General features: G+C 44.5%; 2 protein-coding genes across 6 annotated transcripts; one reads left to right on the top strand and one right to left on the bottom strand.

The window, feature by feature from the left end:
- The first annotated feature begins 2,104 nt into the window (after positions 1-2,104).
- Positions 2,105-18,733, top strand: cmss1 (cms1 ribosomal small subunit homolog). The gene is made up of 10 exons (XM_029849774.1): positions 2,105-2,238; positions 16,238-16,347; positions 16,975-17,043; positions 17,247-17,382; positions 17,472-17,531; positions 17,627-17,729; positions 17,815-17,875; positions 17,950-18,037; positions 18,115-18,203; positions 18,472-18,733. The coding sequence occupies exons 1-10, from the start codon at positions 2,190-2,192 to the stop codon at positions 18,553-18,555; spliced, it is 849 nt and encodes a 282-aa protein (XP_029705634.1). The 5' UTR covers positions 2,105-2,189; the 3' UTR covers positions 18,556-18,733.
- LOC101078291 (filamin A-interacting protein 1-like) lies at positions 3,533-15,974 on the bottom strand. Of its 5 annotated transcripts, XM_029849186.1 has the most exons (7): positions 15,861-15,974; positions 15,255-15,343; positions 12,134-12,248; positions 11,851-12,040; positions 11,568-11,738; positions 10,908-11,083; positions 3,533-6,772 (listed from the first exon to the last, which is right to left on the bottom strand). In XM_029849186.1, exons 4-7 carry the CDS (start codon positions 11,953-11,955, stop codon positions 4,288-4,290), a joined length of 2,937 nt encoding a protein of 978 aa, XP_029705046.1. In that variant the 5' UTR covers positions 11,956-12,040; positions 12,134-12,248; positions 15,255-15,343; positions 15,861-15,974; the 3' UTR covers positions 3,533-4,287. The 5 variants fall into 5 exon arrangements, with proteins under 5 accessions (XP_029705046.1, XP_029705215.1, XP_029705136.1 ...); XM_029849355.1 differs by lacking the exon at positions 12,134-12,248 and having other exon boundaries at positions 11,851-11,958; XM_029849276.1 differs by lacking the exon at positions 15,255-15,343 and having other exon boundaries at positions 15,861-15,877.
- Positions 18,734-18,996: the final 263 nt, after the last annotated feature.

Genomic DNA, 18,996 nt, shown 5'->3' with positions numbered 1-18,996 from the left:
TCTCCAGTCACATCAGTTCTCTGTTGTTTCAAAAAGTCAGCTCATAACACGACTGCACAACGGAGGGACCTGACCTGACGACATGACGTCATCTGTCGTCTCTCCTTTGGTACCAGGAGCCACCTGACCCGTGTGGTCAGACAGTTGGTGATGTTGAAAGCAACCGCCACCTTTGACATGACGATGTCTCCTCTGTCGTACCGCCTGTGGTCGCTCCAACCAGCTGACACATCGCCGGGACAACAGCCTCTTAAGTCGTTGAACTGGACCAAGGACACGTTGGTCTAAAATAAAGTCAGGTTGCGTCTCATTGCCTTGAATTGCAGCGTTTCCAAAGACCTGAATATTCCACCGTGTAAAAAGTCTTTGAAATACAAGGAACAGGGGCCAGGTGCTCATAAATACAGTTGTAACCCTGCAGGGGAATTTATGTAGAAAGTTTTGGGAAGCTCAAGGTTACTTAAACACGTGGACACTTGGTGCCGAGTCTCTAAATACCTTGCTGACCCTGCGTCCCAGCCTCAGCATATATTATCAACGCGATAAGGACTATTCAGTTTTGTGTTTGTATTCAGAATTTAAAAGCTGTTGTTGACTAGGCAAGAAGATGACACTGATTATGAAATGAATACCTGCTCCATAATCTTTTCATTCAGATACCACATCACTAATATTTGATGTTTACAGTTTCAACAGCATTGTGGCCCAAACCAATAAAGCAAAACTTCAGACCTTGTATATAGAAATGTCTGTTCTTTTATTATGGTACAAGTGGTAACAACCTGTAGCAACGCGTCAACAACACGTCAATAACACGTCAATAACAGACCTTTGTGTGTCTAAAGTAATCAGCTCTAAAAGTCAATAATTAGTCTGCATTCATTCTTGAGTTATCCTTCACAATGTTCCTCATACTGCGCATAAAAACTCTGAGTAGAGCGAAGAATGTAGCCAGAAATAGCTATGGCGTTCATTAAAAGGAGCTGGCAGAGGAACAGCTGCTAACAACAAAATAAGCACATTAACAACATTCGGCAGTGTGAAATCAGAAAGTCCTGAAGAGACAGATGTCTGCCTTTAATTACAGCCACACTCATCTGCCGCAGCATTCTCACAACTTTATCAACTTCTTTGTTGTTAATTCAATAACTGCATATCTGTGTGTGGTTTAATCAAACTTATTGCCCTTCAGACTGAGGATCTGTCAGTTCAAAGTACTTATGTTGCAGGAATGTTTGGATAAGCTCATAATCTGCAGACAAGTGTTCATTTTTAACTTTGCATAAATGACAATACAACCGAATGATGAACGTAGAGAATGATGAATGTTAAAGGTCTTGAGTTTTACTGCTTAATTACATGCATAGCTGATGTCCAGAGTCCCATTGTCCTGTCAGAATATTGGCAGAACTCAGCACAATGTGTTGAATGCATCCTTCCTTACTCTCTCATTTGTTTTGTTTTTTATTATTCACCATGAAGGTTACATGACATAACCATTAATTCTATATAATTTCCCACTCTCTCATCAAACATCTTGAAACGGCTGCTGCTAGAAATATGTTATTCTGATAGAAACACACAAAAAAGCATGCAATTACTCCCAGAGGTCTCGTCCTTCCCATCCACCGCAGCTGCAGAATGAGCATTATTTACCACACGTCCGCCTTCTCTGCTGTGCTGAATAGCAAGACTACTAATAATGTCACTAACTATAATGACAGAAGAATAAAGATCTGTTCCACATTCCAGTCCTGACAGAACCTAACATGGAATCATTTCAGTGATTCCACAACATAAAGCAGAATGAAACGGAACAATGGTGGCAGTTTAACAACAAAATATTATTTGATAAAGTTACAAGTCCTCATTTATCAGGCATAATGATGAGATCAATGAACATATTCCGTAGAAAGCATTCATCATTATCCCAGTTAAAGGATTGACCAGTGGTGGCTCCATCAGTGTTTTGGGCTGATTCTGGCTCCAAGATGTGCATCCTTATCCTTCATTATGGTTCTGTCTCGAACCACAGTTTGACTGGCCCTTTACCTGCTGCATGTTAATTTAAGTATTATTCTTCATCGTTCTCCAGCTGAGTGGCTCTTTTTAACGTGATGTCCGTAAACGCACCTCCAGCGTGCTAGCTCAGCGGTAGATTTGATTGGACCGAGTTGTGTTGGAGGAAAATGGGAGACGACCTGGGTGACGAGTGGTGGACACACGAGGGTGATCAAGGTACGGTTAGAGCTTCTGTTTTACTGTTTTGGTGTTACAGAATCTGCTATTGCGAGTGGTCAAGTCTATTGGTTTTTGTGACGTGAACTGAGGGGAAGTATGCTGGTTTGTTTATTACATGCTAGCTGTAAGCTAACATTAGCTAATCAGCTACAAACAGTGTCTGGCTTCAGATTCCAAACATTGCAGACTAATGCTGATAACTGTGACATAACTGGTGTTTTAAATCCAAAGACGAATTTCAAATGGGCTGCACATGCGTGTGTGGCCGGCACTGTTGGCAAAGTGTAAACACGTGGGAGATTCATTAAGTTTGGGGTTTTCTTACGTGGTCTGTCATGTTTATTCTGTTCCAAAGATATCTAATTTATTACGGTTCCACATTGCATTCTTAGTCTGTTTAAAACAGGTTTTGTTGCGCCTCAGACACAGGGAGCAACAGAAATGTTTCACCCACGTGATTAATACAAAGCTAAAACTTCCCCGAGTTGGTTGTGAACGCATCTTCCACTTCCGCTGCTCACCAATAGAGGGCGCTCGACCGTCGTCGTCTGTTCAGTGGAAAAAGAAGTTGTTGTTTTTTTTCAAACTAATCTTAATTCGTGTGAATTCTAGTTTCCTTAAAGGTCATCTCCATGGTAATAATAATAGCACTCTTGTAGTTGCAAGCTGCTGCCTATGATGTGATATAGTACTGATGTCTACACAATATTTTTGAGTGTTACTGATGTTTATTTTCTTAATAACTGGTTGTACACAATGCAGAATTGTAAGCCCTTTTTTTAAATTTGTTTTTGAAAATGACTTTAATGTTCACTGCTAAATATGGTTGCAATTTTCTAGTGTTGCGTCAGAAACTGGGAAATCATTTACACTTATGGAAGTGAATAAAACGAAGCGGCTTCACATAAACAGCCTGTTATTTTATATATTTTTATATTTTTATATTGTATTACCTTTTCTCTTGGCACTTTTCTCATCTCTGGAGGATAGCAGTTCCCAGCCATCGGCCTGTAAATATTCACTTCATTGCTGAGAGAAGTAAGCAATTCCTCATGAGTGAATCATAGACTTTGTGGAGGTTCGTGTTCTTTCTTTTTAAACACATGTGAAGTAATAATCACATGATCTTCCCTTTTCTTGAGTATGGGCTGTCCCATTTCAGGCCCTGCACTAATCTTTGCTGCAGCTAATGGCTACATGTAAGAGAAACAGACACAAGATGCTTTAGTTTGTTCGTCTGTGGCGCAGCCTGTGCAGAAGCAAACAGCATCACAGTTCACCCAAAAGCATGTTCAGTGCAGAATTTATTTAAAGTTGTCCACAGATACTCGCATCAACTGGTTGCATCAAGGAAAATATATGGTATAATGTAGAAACAATGATTTACACTTTAAAGTCCAACAGTTATCAAGTGTGCGGTGTCTTTTTTGAGTTCAGACTCTCGGCTTCAGGATTTACTGCTCAACAATACAAACTATTACAGTGACATTAACGTTTGAGTTCAAATGCACAAAACAGGTCAATAATTTGAAAGGTTTTAAAGAAAAATCGCCATAAAGCAACACTTCTTTATTAGCACCTGAACAATCCAAACCAGCAAATATTCAATTCAGTCCAAAAACCACACTGTAACATCTTCAGTGCACATTTAAAGGCCAGTTCATGTAAACTGTTCATTATATACGAGTTAATTTATATACTCAAATTGCAAAGAAGGCCTCGAGGAGGAGCTGTTAATGTCTTGCTGTTAAATAAGGTTCAGTATGTGAGTGAATCAAAGGGTGTAGTTTATGGTGAACACAAAAGAATAATATGAATTAAACAGATGTATATGAAACAATCACACATTTGCTCTCCACTATGTCTCAGAACAAATACAGTTATTTCACAGATATATCTTTTTAATTCAAGAATTTTACGTCCTGACTAATCCCAAACCCAGACACGCCGTATTTCTCCTCTTAAGTGACACAAACATGATTCTCTTTTATTCCCCTTCTCTGGGAATGTAATAAGGCTACGCAGTAATAACGAGAATACAATCACTTAATCACACAGAGCGTTAACTGTGATGTTGGGGGGCTGGGAGGTCGGAGAGCTGTCTGGGGATATCGTGATACTGCTGGTTATCTTACCGACACCTGTGATGTGACAGCCGTTGGCCAACACTTGGGTCCTCTGCTCGTGTCGAAGGAAATAGGGCCCGACGGGCTGAGTGATGCTGTGGGTCATGCTGTTCAGAGACTGCATGTAGGGACTGCCCAGATGGATGTGGATCTTGTTGTCCTCGGTGGTGATGATACCAGAGTCTGAGGACTTGGACTTCTGAGTCTGCCAGCTGTTGCGCCGCTCGGCGCTCTTGTGCAGCGGCGTGGCGTTGGCCGCCTCCGTTGGCTCCGGAGAACAAGTCCGGACAGTTACGATCTGAATGGGGGCGCCGTTGTGGTCGGGCGTAACGGAGCGGGACGAATGCGGGCTGGACAACTGAGCGAAAGGCGCGTCATTAAGAGGGGAAGCGGTTTGTTCTGGGCTGGACGGGCCGCTCTTTGGACTGACTGGAGACAAGGCCGAGTTCTGGATGATGGTGATTCTCTGCTTGGGCGCGGAGCTGTTGGTCGGAATGACGGCCGTGCTGGTGTACGACGCGCCCGCGTCTCCGGTGGGGCTGGTGATCTCCAGCGTGGCCGTGTTGAGCGTGTGGTGCGGCGTCAGTTTGATGTGCAGCGGCTGCCCCGGCGTGTGCGTCACCATCATCACGTCACCGTTGAGCGTTTCGTCTCTGCCAGGGGCGGCGTGGGCGCTGTACTGGCACGAGTTGTTGTTTGCACTGTTCAAGCAATTGAGGTTGTTGACCAGAGAACTTCTTCTTCTGTGGATCATTTCCACGTCTTCGTCCCTACATTCCTCGTCGTCTCCCAGGCCAGGGTCGATGCCCTCGGGGGGCAGACCTCGCTCCTCCGTTTGCACCTCTTTGGTGGTTTGAGACGCTGAACAAAGTTGTCTGTTTGCAGCAGGCACGAGGTTCTTGAGTTGCCTGCACCTCTCCAGCTCACTCAGCAGCTCCTTCATCTCTTTGGCCAGCTCTTTGTTCTTGATCTCCTGCTGGGCCAGTTTTCTCTGCAGGCTGTGCTGATCCGTCTGAACCCTGCAGATGGACTCGTCCGTTCCTGCCAGTTTCTGCAGTTTCTCCTTCAGTGCGTTTACCTCTTTGCTCAACAGCCTGGACTTGACCTGCTCCTTCTGAAGGTGCAGGAGGAGGAGATGCTCCTGGTTGACCTCCTGCTTCTCTGCTTGATCGTACCTAGAAAGCTCCATCTTGGCCACCTCGAGCTCTGCTGTCAGAGCCTGACACCTCTTCTGCTCCTCTCTGAACCGCTTCTCCAGGGACCGAAAGTTCTCCTCCACCTTCTTGAGTTGTCCCTCCAGCAGTTCTTTGTCCTGCAGTGTTCTCCTCAGCCATTCCAGCTCCTTGGTCAATTCTTGGACTTTGTTGTCGTCTATTTGGCAGAGGTTGGAGTTCTTTGAAATGGCGTTCTCTTTTTCCTTCATATTTTCCAAAACCTGTAATCTTTTCTTCATTATTGTTATTTCACTCTGCAGCGCTCTGCTCCTCCTCTCCTCTGTTTGCAGCCGTTCTTGAAGATGACCTTTTTCCTTTGCAATCTGCTTCATCCTCTCCTCTAAATCTGCCTTGGAGCTTTCTGCAGACGGCCTCTCGTCGCTCACTTTTCCTGTCAGAAATGCCGGATTGCTCTGCTCCTTTCTTTTGCTCTCCTTCCTGTTTAGTTTTTCCTCGGCCTGCCGGAGCCTCTCCGTCATGCTCTTTCGTTCCTCCACTAAAGCTACAGTCAGTGATTTAAACTTGGCCAGATCCTGTCTAATCGTCGCCTCACTCTTTTCACACTTGCCCTGATTGGCCTCCATCTCTCTCACCCTCGCTTTTAGGGTGACGAGCTCGCTGGATAAATTCTTGTTTGCCTCTTTCTCCTGCTCTAAGCTGCTCTTCAGGACACTGCAGTCCACTTTGCTCTTCCCTAAATCCTCCTCTATTCTGTCCATTTCGCTAATTCTGCCGTTGAGTTTATCCACCACAGCCCTCAAACTGCGGCAGCGGCTGGTCTCCTGCGCTAACCTGCGATCCAGGTCTCGACACTGATCCCACATGCGCAGCAGCTCCTCATCCTTTCCTTCTGTTTCAGCATTCCTCCTCTTCAGGATCTCCACCTCGAACGGCAGGATCGGGGCTGTCATGGCGACGTGTCTTCGGCTGAAGGTGGAAACTCTATCTGTTTTAGGATGGGAGGCAGCAGCACTGGTGTCCTCAGAAAGGCGGTCTGTAATCTCGGTTAGTTCCTTAATACAGTCGCCTTGGTCCTCCAGCAGATCCTTTAAACGCCGTTGCTCTTTTACAACCAGCAGCGCCAAAGCCTTCAGCTCGGTCAGCTCCTCCTTTAGAAACGACACTTCTTTTTCACTTTTTTTCCGCTTTATCTCGTGATATTCATTTTCCTTTGCAATCAGGAGCTCGAGTCTGTTGAAAAATGAAATCTGCGGTCAGTATCCGGTCTGTCTGACCCCAGAAACACGGCTTATCCTCTTCACCTGATATATAACACACAGGAAAATAGACACACAATAGATTGTGTGTCTGCCTCCCTGTTCAGAACTCACTGCTGCTAAACACCAGTAATAGCTGTGTATGATCCAACTTTGTGCTTGTTTCTCTAATGTGCCTGCGCCTTCCAGTAGACCGTGAACTTGTCATCGTGTCGCTACATTCCCCTGTTCTCGTGCGCCTCTCGGAGCAGCGTGCGTTTATTAGGATGTTTTGTCTGTCGTGGCAGATGGTGTCTTGGCAGGTACTGTTTATTAATTAAGAAGTTTCTCTACCCTTGAGTACCCTCAAAACCACATGCAATCACCCTCCTTCTGTGCACATTAAATTCTACATTGTTGCTAAAGAAGGAGACCCCCCCCCCCCTTCCAAGTTGTCCTTGAATAGCAACAGTATGCATGGAAATGGAACGTTTCAGCGTCTGTGTCGTTTGAATGATGCATGTTTAAGCTCGGTGTTGGACTTCAGAATCAGTCTCTACAAATCTAAATCGGTGTTTGTCAAAGTTTAAAGGATTGTTTTTTACATTATGCGACTCTCCCAGTATATGTGTAACATGTTTTTAAATGTTTGTTTTAGGTGAAGGCTGAAAATCATTTAAAGGAAAAAAAAAGATGTAACTGTTGTTTCCAGTGTGAATGTTTAAGAGATTAAGTCGTTTTGAAAAATCCAAATCCCAGACAACAGAGAACACTTTAGTATGTTTTCCTGGCTGAGCTACTGCAGAAGCAGCGGCCCTGAGACAGAATGTCCATGTAAAACGTTTCTGTTTCAGAGCAAAAGCCTTCTGAAAAGCACATGGAATATTTGTTGAAAAGCCTTTTCAGTTGTTCTTACCTGCGCTCGCTTCTGGCCCTTTTAAGTCCCAGGAGAATAAGTTGTCTCTACTTTTTTACCCCCTCTCTCTCTCTCCTGGAGATCCCAGTGATGTGAACATTCCATCCAGAAAACCAAACATTATGAGAAGTACGCTGCACACCGAGACACAGTCAGTGGCGCCCATTACATCATCAGCAAGTCCATATATGGTGTGTGTGTGTGTGTGTGTGTGCGTGTACGTGTGTGTGTGTGCGTGTGTTATTACTGGAGTTAAGCCCGTTCCAGATGAGGTCATTGTGTAACCATGCCAAAGAGGCTAATGGGAAGGACAGAGAAAGAGAAGAGAGTGTGTGTGTGTGTGTTACCTATTTGGGATATATTCTTTGGCTTTAACAAAAACATAACGGCTGAAATCACAGTAAACTCTTCAAAGTTGGGCTTTTTGACCCTGGCTTGGCCTGTTTTGGCCGTAGGAACACACAGTTAGTACAAGCATTGTTTTAGGTGCTGTTTTCTCCTCCCACGTCCAAAGCATTGTTTCGTTTTGTTTGTTTGTTTAACCTGGTTGTTCAGCAGCCTGATTACCTGACTATGATGACAATTAGCTTGGCCTCAATTACATCCACATGTCTTTTCACATGCTTTCTTTTCTGAGTCATTGTGTTCCTTTCTTCACCTTCTTTTACAAGAGCGAGAGTGCTCCAGGTTGGCTCGCAGATGTGCGGTAACATCCATATCGTGGCGTTATCTTCTCATCGAGACACACATGGAGGCACTACAGCTACTCGTAATTGTGGCTTTACGGCTATTTGAACTGCAGTTTATCAAAGTGTCTTGACTACACTCGGTTACATAAACTGTTGATGAGTCCTGATGAGTCCTTTCCAACCGTTTCCTTAGCACTGGCAGGCAAATGTTGAAATTGGATCAAATTTGCACAAAAAAGATGATCATTTTACTGGTATACTTTGCAAAGGCGAGTACTCTGGTTTCAACAACATGGCAGGTACGAGGCGTTTGTTCCACGAGTTTTTAAAGGTGCGTACGAGGAAGTTGAGACTCTCTTTTTAGCATTTATTTATCAGTGATTTAGTAATGTCAATATTTGCTTAAAGGTATATTGAGGGAAATGGTGCAGGTCAATAAAAAGTCACATCGCAAAACCCAGAGAACTCTTAAAGGTGTTTTTTTTTTTTAGGCCCCGTGAACAGAAAGTTGGAGTCGCTTGCAAACTTTTGGCCTGTAGGGTGAATGATGGTGAATAGAGTGTTGAAAGTAATATTTTGACGAGGTCAATAATAATGTTGCTCAGCCTTTGCCAGAAAAACAAACACTGCATCATCTTGTTCCATATACCGTATTTTCTGGACTATATGTCGCTCCGGAGTTTAAGTCGCACTAGCCAGAAAATGTATAATAAAGAAGAAAAATAGATATATAAGTCGCACTGGACTATAAGCCGCATTTGGGGGGGAAATTTATTTGATTAAAATCCGAGACCAAGAACATACATTTCATCTTGAAAGGCAATTAGCATGGATTAGCAATAGGGTTACGGTATGCTAACGTAACAAATTCAGCTACATGACCCACAACGAACTGAGTACGCGTCTGCTTTGATAACGTAACATATTAACAGTTATTCAGATAACTATAGCATAAAGAACATCCGAGCAAGTTTACCAAACAATCAAGTCTAACTCCATAGACGAAGCACCGCTTCTTCTTCTGCGTCGCTAAAGGAACTCGTTCCTCAGTACACACGCCTAGAGCGCCCTCTTGTGGTTGTCAGTGTGAAAATAACGAACATGTGAAATTCTGTCATAATGTATTTAAGTCGCTCCGGAGTACAAGTCGCACCCCCTGACAAACTATGAAATAAAGTGCGACTTATAGTCCGGAAAATACGGTAATGTATATTTACTAGTGTAATTTGTCTTGTGTCTGTTTTATCTCTAGTTTAAACCTTTATTTGTCGCATATGTTTTATGTCCAGTTTGTTTTTAAACGCGATGTATGTTCTTTTTAAATATGGAAAATCACTAAATACGCCTCCATTAAATATAATGTATATTATTTCAGGCAGGATTCCGCCATTGATCTTAAAGGGAAAAAATTCTTGTGTGGCTTAGCCAAGCAAATCCATCCCATTCCCAGTTTGAGTCGTCTTGTGCGTGACGGTTGCTGCCAGCCCCACTGGACAGGGAAAAAAGGAAGCAAAAACCCGTTTTAAATCATGCTGTCATAGCTGAAGTCAGACGCACCTCATTTTTACATAGTGCCACGCTGATGTAATCAGCTCTTTACATGCAACAGCGATCATCGGATGACACAAAGCGCTCTGTGCCACGACTGGAATGAACTCTATAGTCCGCGGCTGGAAAACATCATCGGCTTTGCAGATGGGTCGTTCTGGAGCTCTTTAATTAACGTCAAAGGCAGATCGGCGCTGGTCATCAGCCAGGGCGATGGCGTGTTTTGGCTCAGAGCTCATGTTCGACTGCAGAAGTCCTGTGATAACGGTCACATTATCCTCTGGTGCTATCGCCATTAAAGTTCACATCTTGGTTTGTGCCTGTGGCCTTTTTTACATTCTAATTCTGTTGATTGAGCAGAACCGAACCTCCTGCGGGTCCTGTCTTTAGCGTCAGATTAGTAAAAGGTTTTCATTGTGGAACAGAGCCGTAGACAGCTCGTCTCCTCCCAAGCCCACACGCTTGGTACCGTTCCAGTTTCTTCACAGCTGGATTACAGAACGGAGTCAAATCCCGCTTGAACCAAGACAGCCAGGACCTTCAGCATGAGAAACCCACCCTGGGCCTCAAATTGCAGAGGAGAACCAGTGACCATCTTCATGTCGGACGATTTGGGAAGCAAATCTCTCTGCCCACTAGCAAACCCACAGTACAATCCTTCAGGGGAATTCTTCTTCTGCTCGTTTATATGGTTCAGTTGGGCTCAGATTTAGACTTCCTATATAATTTCCTATGAATGGGTCTTTTTGAGTTCTAAAGGGATGCCAGGCTGTCCGCAGGGATTAACTGAGTCCAGGATGAGACGGAGCGAGCCTGAGTCGAGCTGTAGGAAAGGGTTTGGTCTAACATTCAGACAGGAGGAGGTTAAAATAGACCTGCACAAGTGTACACCCCAATCTTGGCTTCTTCCACTATAGTGGGTAATGTGATATTACCATTTGGAAGTTATGTGAACCTCAAGGGTTTGGTGGACAAACCTCTGTGTGTCCTGCTCCAGCAGAGTGTTGAGGCGTCTGCCCTGGTGGAGAAGGGCCTGCTCGCTCTCTGGGCCCTCCCGCTCATCCAGGGTCCCCCTGAGTGTGTGGGAGACCTCTAAGAGCTGGTCCAACACCCGCAAGGAGCAGCGCTTTTGGGTCTCCAACATATGTTTGAACTGAGAGGAGGAAGAACAGCTGTGATGACGGCAGTGTAGCTTTACAGTGCCAAAGAATCTGCATAGAATACGTTTGGTTTATGGAGTCTCAGTGTAAGTGATGGTGATTGTTAGGAATCAATAGTTAGAAAAGCTCCCCTGATTCTCTTCCAACATTTTATTTTGATCTGATTTAGCATATTTGTGTGTGGCCTTGGTTCCTGGCTAAATTACAAGCTTCAGGATGAACTTCCTTTTTTCACCCCCGCTGGAAAGGAAAGTGCTGGCGTCCCTTGGAAGCACAGACCTTCACTAATTAGCATTAGCGATAAACCTGGCTACGTGCTAAATCCATGGAATAATGAACGCGCTCGTGTAGCACCTCCAGTACGAAGTGACATTTTTGTGACGAGCTGCTCGTGTCAGACAGTAACACACTCAGCTCATTACGTTTCATTAGCAGCACCATATGGTGTCTAATTGTCTCACCGTAAGGCCTTAGTACCTCAGCAATTGGGTTTTTGTACACATTCTCCAGGTGGAACGTCTGAGCCCGCAGGGAGTCTCTCCGCAGGGCTCGGAGCACATTCTCCGGTCCGCTGAAGCCATATTGAGCCGCCAGTCGAGCAGAATCGGTCCTCTCCGACTCCAGCACGGCGATGACCTCATCTCTGGCCTAGCATGATAAACACTTTAGTATAATCTCATCTTTAATCTCAGCGTAATGGACCAGTTGGAGCCAGTTTTGGGATCTAATGTATATTCAGGATGGGAACAAATCATCCTACCTGGAGTTCTCCCTCCAGAATACTGAGCAGGAACAATAAGTCATCGCGGGACAGGTCTCCTCTCCTGCGTTCCCTTCCACCCTTCTCCTTCCTGACTCGCATCATGTGCTTTGGCAGCCAGATAAGGTGTAAAGGAAACTTTCAGGGTTTTTTTTTTGGTTTTTTTGCTGTTGGACAGCTTCAGCGTCACCTGAAAAGAAACCAAGGCAGCAAAGCTCGTTCTGCTGTGTGCATGTGGATCTTAGCGTTTCATAAGTGGCTGGCTAATGAAGATTACATAAACCTTTGTCTTGACTTATCCGATGCCAAAAGGCTCCCTGTCCTAAGTGTTCCTGATGGGAGCGGACAGGCCTACAGCTGGCATTCCTGTGCTCAGCTTATGTCATCTCCTCCTGAGCCTGAGCCATCAGGACGACAGGAAGATTAAAGTTAGCTGGAACGCTCCACTGATTACTGACAGCATGATGGAGATGCATGTAGAGCCCGTTTCCCTGTCAAACTGTTCTCATACTGGGAGAGTGGAAAGAAGAAGGTTTATATTAGTGAGTGATGACGTAATGCCTCTGCTCCTCGGTTCTGCCTCTCCAGCTCAACCTGGCACACTCCACTCGCACGGAACACCCATTTCAGCCACTTTTTTCCTCATTTGGTGAGATAAATAACTCAAAACACTTGGACATATATAGTTTTGAATATATGTATTTTTTTTAGTTTTTGTCCTCATGGAAATGATTTATCTTCTGTTTGCATCACATCTTCCTTGACTTTTTTTCTGATCCATTTTACAGTTTGTGCGCTCACTCTAATCTCGGCCAATCTCAACCCAACCGAGGGACAGTTAAAAATATGGGAACCCTGTCGTAAGTGAGAAATGATGATTGGATTTTCGACGCCTCAGCCTCACGGTCGCACCTCTATATGTTCCCTGAAAGCAGCTGCCGGGCCCTGAGGGTGGACCTGGACCCTGCACGTGTCCGAACACATGTGTTGAGTTACAGCACACGGCATCGCAGCTTTCTAGCATTGATGTAGCGGAGGATAAAGCAGCAATAACCCCCCCGTCAGTGTTCCCAGAGCCACAGACCTGGAGGTCTGTCTGGGAGCAGGGGAGTGAGACGTTCTGCTGTGGTTCTGGAGCTCTCTGTGGCAGAGCAGGGGAGAGCGGCACCTGCTGCAGCAGCCCGGGCGCTGTCGGTTTAAGGAGGGCATGTAAAGAGCCCTCACCTGTGTCTGACGGGGGGAGAGGCATCCAGCTGTGCTCCTGCAGCTGTCTCATCCTGGCCCACTGAATTAACAAAACGATCGCGTTGGATGCACGTGAACCACGGTGCTAACAACAGAAGCTCTCTGGCAATATCATTGATGGCACCTAAATATCCTAATGTTCAGGTCTGAGTTAGAAGGGGTCCGGAGGTTAGCTTGAGGTGCATCGTACTGTCTCAGGACAGTGTGCAGGATATCTATAGTAAAAGTATGTAAAGACAGGAAGCTGCATGTGAATACTCGTGCAAAAACAGCTGTCTAGTCTTACAATGCAAAGATCCACTTTCTGTACAGACGACATCTTGAAATGACTCCCGGATGTTCTGACTGAATGTATTAAGATGCAATAGTTCCCCTAACGGACGTCTTTCGCAGAATTTCCTCCTCATTTATTTTTCTTTATTATCATCGGTCGGCTAAATGTGGTCCAGTAAATCAAATAACAATAATTGTGTACAATTGCAGGGAATATAGCATTTTATGAACAGTAATATAATAAAATCTGGCCTACATTGTTTAGTTCTGAGATAAGTTTGGCCAGAATGTTCATCTCTGTTGAGCAAGCTGGTGGAATAGTGTTTCCTGCTGAGGTGGTTTCGTATTGTGCTCTGTGGAAGAGCCTGTTGTTTTTACACAGGCACATTAACACTCCCCAATCACTCGAATACGAGATTCCAAGCGCATTGTGTCAGGATCTTGCATTGGTGACTCATATGGAAGGAGGAAAACACTGCATATATTCATACAAAGGTAATTAGAGAGACGTGACATGTCGGTTTCTGCAGAAGAAGAATGGGAACCAGTGAGGTTCAGGGCTGAAAACAGAGGTTGGAGCTGTAACTATAAAAGGTGTTGTGTTGAAGCGTTGTAGCTGTAAGCTAGCTTGGCAGCCGACTCCACGGACCCCCGGTATTGGATTCTTCTGACGTGACGTGCTGCTCTTTCCCAGCTCGGCCAACTGCAGATGCTGACAGTAATTACATTTATTTTCTCCACCTTATTACACAGTCTGGCCCGTGTTAGATGGAAAACACACTTCCATTGTTCCATTGCAGGAACGATGTTCTTGTCTATAATTAATCGTAGTAATATCAGTCAGTCAATACTCTGGAATCACAATATGCTGTATCCTGACTAGAGTATTTCTATTTTATTTAGGCTAGTTCTTATTTAGCTGGGGGTTGAAAACAGAGACTACTGTTTTTGTTTTGTTTGGGAGCCTTTTTCAAGGTCGACACATCTGATATTCATCATGTGGGTCTATTTTAGAGGAATGTACCAGGTAACTGCCGCGGTGAATTATTTATGAAAGAATAAAAATGTGTTTTCGTGTCAGTTCAAACATTTAATGGCAGCGTTATGGCGAGTTGTGCACTAACCGTGAACCTGGACTTACATCGGTGATCTGGATGGCTGAAATCAAAGCTCATGCGCTGCTAAACATCTGGATGTCTTTAGGTAATTACTGTGCACCTTTTTATTGGCTGTGAGGGGGAGAACACAGTAAGAAGTCGATGGTTTGGGGCGTGCATTGTTTTAGAGCAAAGAACTAAATCTACTGATCAGAGGTCACATGTGTGCGAGCGTGCGTGTGCGTGTGCACGTGTAGTTAACCACGCCTCTTACAGGAGGGTTCCAGAATCTTCTGCTCTGTGGTGCTCAGTATTGCTGCTGCACCCTTCGGTGTGTCTCCTCCTCCCCCTGTTGGTGATCGTCCTGTCCTACAATTCTAATAATCAATGTCAGTTCTTTAATGGGAACGACCCTTTTTTAACAATGTTCCTGCACTATTTTTAAAAGAAAGATGACTAAGATTCCCAAAACCAACAAGAAGTCCAGTTAAAACGGTGATTTCAGGGTTCTGAAGATTGAGCAGCTACGTTTTTGGTGCTGTGATTACTTGTGAAAACTGGCAGTTATGAATCACTTTTAAAAGAAAACAAAAGTGCCGGTAAACTAGAAAAGCAGCGTTAACCATTTCCTGGAGCCACTGATCTTCATTACCTCCACTCAGCACCATCGACTCTCTTTAAATCCGGTCACTCCTATTGATCCGCCATTAAAAATGACTCCGCAGGCTAAATTCCCAGCAGTCGTGGCCACTGATGTTCATTGATCGACTGTTATCTGAGCCTGCTGACCTGTGTGCATCTTCAGGGATCCTTTGTTCTCCCCCCAGCGATGGCTGGAGTACAGAAGATGTGCTGATGTTCTTTTAGCCCGTCAGCGGCTGCAGGTAGCAGGCGGCCCAGAGAAAGACAGATTCACGTCCTCATTGTTGAGTTCTTTCCACAATAACGTCTCTGCACATGCATCAAACAGCTGTTTGTCTTATTGGGGGGAATAAGAAAAATCCCTTTGAACACAAATTAAAGATTCTTAAACTGCCAGAATGATTAGATCTGATTGATTTTTGTTATAATGTAAAGGTAAACAGGAAGTAAATCAAAGGACACTGACCATTTCCCTCTCCTTCCTCTATTTGAGTTTCATTCTGAAGACAAACGACTGACTTTATCACTCTAATAGCCATTCACCAGTCAGAAAGTCATGTATGGTGACATTGCTGTATCGATACTAACAGCCTCTTTGATGTTAATTTACACTTGAAATACCCAGAATTCATCAGAATTTTAAAAAGTCACTTACTGAAAATTCTTGTGATTAAATTGAAATAGTTGAAACAGTGATTCCGACAGTGATGGTTACTTTTACAGTTTGAGTGATTTAATGATAAAACCACTTACCTCCCGATCTGCGTCCCCCTTCACTGAGAATATATTAGTCTATATGTCCAATAATCCGCTCCACCGCTGCCCTCCGGTCCTCCTGCATCACCACCTTCCTCCAGCATGACCGAGGTGAGGGTACCAGATGGTAGTGAGAGTCATCAGCAGTGGGGGTGCTCCGTCATCGGACCGTGACCACGAGGACGGTGGTCTTAAAAAGGGGTGTGGTTACCACTCTGCGTCTCACTCGTCACAGAACCAAGCAGCTTGTTGCAGTCGGACAGGTTTTTGTGTTTAAAGCTATGAAGGGGTTTAAAATCAGCGCTTTATAGGACGTGTTGTTGCCACAAACTGTTCTGCAGGAGTCAGGAAATATCTCCCCATTTATTTTTCAGACACCCCAGAGGAAGATGTGACAGAGGACCAAACAGACCAAGCCAGCAAAGCAGCAAAGAGGAAGAGGCCAGCAGAGAAAAGAGCGACAAAGAAGAAAAAGAGCGAGCAGGTGTCTGAACATTATCGCCCGTCTGATGTGTTGGATGAACAAGCATTTTTCCCCTTTATGGATCTAATATAGACGCGTGTCGTTGCTTTGATCTGAAAATATTCCACAACTGGGCAGAAATGTGAACCGATGATGATAGTGTCCATGTAGGCTCTCGCTCATCCAGGTCGTGGTTATTCAAGGCTGATCTCCGAGAGCGACTGGACTTGTTTAAGGTTCTTGGAGACGTCTTGCCTCAGCAGTTCTGAAATGGCTGCAGCTCGAGCTCCTGTCGCATGCTAATGATCTGGGTGGTCAGTTGAGAGTTGTTAGCAGCGTTGTCGACCTAGTTTTCTCTTCCCCTTTGTCTACAGGGTCGCGTGGTGGTGAGTCACCTGATCCTGTGTGAAGGTGTGAATGTTTGGGGGGTCGCCGGATGACAGGAGTGTAGAACTGTTATCATTAGGGGATAGGAAATGTGTCAGTCCACCATCTCTGTTCACAAACTCAGCTGTGCTCAGAAGAGTCCTGTTTCCTTGATTAGGGGAATTCAATGACTCGGATTGTTTAACGTAGCTCCTTCGTGTCCTGTTCAGAGTTTTCAAATCCATCATTTTTACACGTTTGATTTGTGTTTTGTTTTTTCAGAAGGGAGTTGTTGCTGAGGAAAAGGAGGCTGAAGGTGAAAAATCAAATAAACCCAAGAGAAAGAGAAAGGCGAGTATAGCGACCTCTGCTGTTCGAATGAGGGATCGCAGTAAAGACTTTTCTGTTGAACAATATAGAAGATAATTAAAAATATTGAGAATTGAAGTGGGAACTGTTAACATGTTACATTGTTGACCAGTGGGCCGTAATGGTTCACCAGTGGTGCCCTGATGTTGCTGTTCTGAGTGTTACTGTCGCTTTTGTTGTTTTAGAAGAAAAAGACCATCACAGATGTCTTGGCCTCTTCCAAACCAAAAGCCGGTTCTCCAGCTGACCTGCAGAACCTGGTTACACAGTACTTCTCAGACAAGCGCTCTGTGATCGAGCAGGAAGACCTCAGATTGTCGGGTGAGTCACTGGATGATTTTAACGCCCATGTTTCATCACAGCGCGCGGATCTGCTGCTTGTCTAAGCAACTCGTGTCTGAACATTCCAGACTCCTGCTTCCTGTCCTGCAACGATCTGACACACACCCTCTCCTCCTATCTGAAACAGGGTGAGCAGAGTTCTCATCTCGCCCTTCCTCCTGTTTTTTTTGTTTTGTTTTTTTAAACTTTTAAACCTTGTTTTCTTCTCTCTCGTTGTTGCTAGTTTGCCCCAAATGGGCAAAAATCCAAAAGAATCACACGGAAAAGAGTTCTGTGGTTCTCCTGATCGTCTGCAGCTCTGCCCTCCGAGCCATCGAACTCCTCAAGTGGGTGAAACACTGCCAATGTTGGTGGACACCTTAGCTACATTTACACGTCTATTGGACTTTCTTCTGCTCTGTGTCCACGCAGACAGCTGACAACCTTCAAGGGTGCAGCAAAAACAATCAAACTCTTCGCTAAACACATCAAGGTAGAGTTGGACGTGACTGGAGCTGCACAGAGCTTGTGCAGGATAACTCATTCTTTATTCTTACGTTTGTGTAGATAGAGGAGCAGGTGAAGCTGCTGCAGAAGGGCGTCACACACATCGGAGTTGGGACACCTGGGAGGGTTAGCGCTCTCATAGAGAATGGTAATACACACACTCGCACTACGGTCGCCAAGTGTGTGAAGTTTGACTCTAACGTGAGCCTGATTATTTCCATCCAGACGGTTTGAACTTGAAGTCACTGAGATACTTGGTTTTGGACTGGAACTGGAGGGACCAGAAGCTCAGAAGGATGGTGGACATTCCTGAGGTGAGACAGTGCCCCCTACCGGACTGATACGTAAACACAGCCTTTTACTTTTTTATTGTAGATTTTTTTAGTTTAAATGTACAGTGTCGGTGTGAAACAGAATCTAACAGCTCACAAATGCTGAATGGGTGTAGTATTTAAAGAAGTAGCTAGTATATTTTAAATAATGTGTGTTTCTAGATGTTTTGGTTGACTTGATGGTGGGTGTAGCCATAATCTCTATCTTTACATATCAGGCCACAATTGTTCACACATGTGTCTGTTTCAGATCAAACTGGACTTTATGAAGATGATGGAAAGTGGTATTTTGAAAGGTAGCAAGGAAGATGTGATCAAAATTGGACTATTTTAAGTGCACGCCATAAGGGCCCTGATGTTATTTACGGTGTGGGGCCACATCCTGTGCTTGTGCTGTTTATTATCTGCACAGTAATGTGACGGTTTTTAGAGGCTTTGTGTAAAAACTGTTGTCATTTGTTCTGTTTTGTAAGCCTGCTGTGATGGACTGAATAAATGGACACCAAATGAAACTGGCCTTCTTCTTTGTTTAGTCTGACCTCGGGGAGTCATTCCTACCTGTGAGTTTATGAGTTTACTTCCCCACTAGGAAGTCCCATTTATTAGAACATCCTTTTAAAAGCACTTTAAAGCAACATAAATGGAGAGACGGTGGGATATGATGTATCCCTTGCTGGCAAACACAAACACAGAATAAAAACCCTGCATTGCTTTGGTGTGAGTTGGCAGAAAACTATTTTTCTTATGGGAAATAATTAAACCTGATTACCATGGG

Source organism: Takifugu rubripes, chromosome 1, assembly GCF_901000725.2.
Source record: "Takifugu rubripes chromosome 1, fTakRub1.2, whole genome shotgun sequence".
NCBI classification, from domain to species: Eukaryota; Metazoa; Chordata; class Actinopteri; order Tetraodontiformes; family Tetraodontidae; genus Takifugu; species Takifugu rubripes.
Note: the sequence above shows the minus strand (reverse complement) of the source record. Positions and strands in the feature narration are given on the sequence as shown.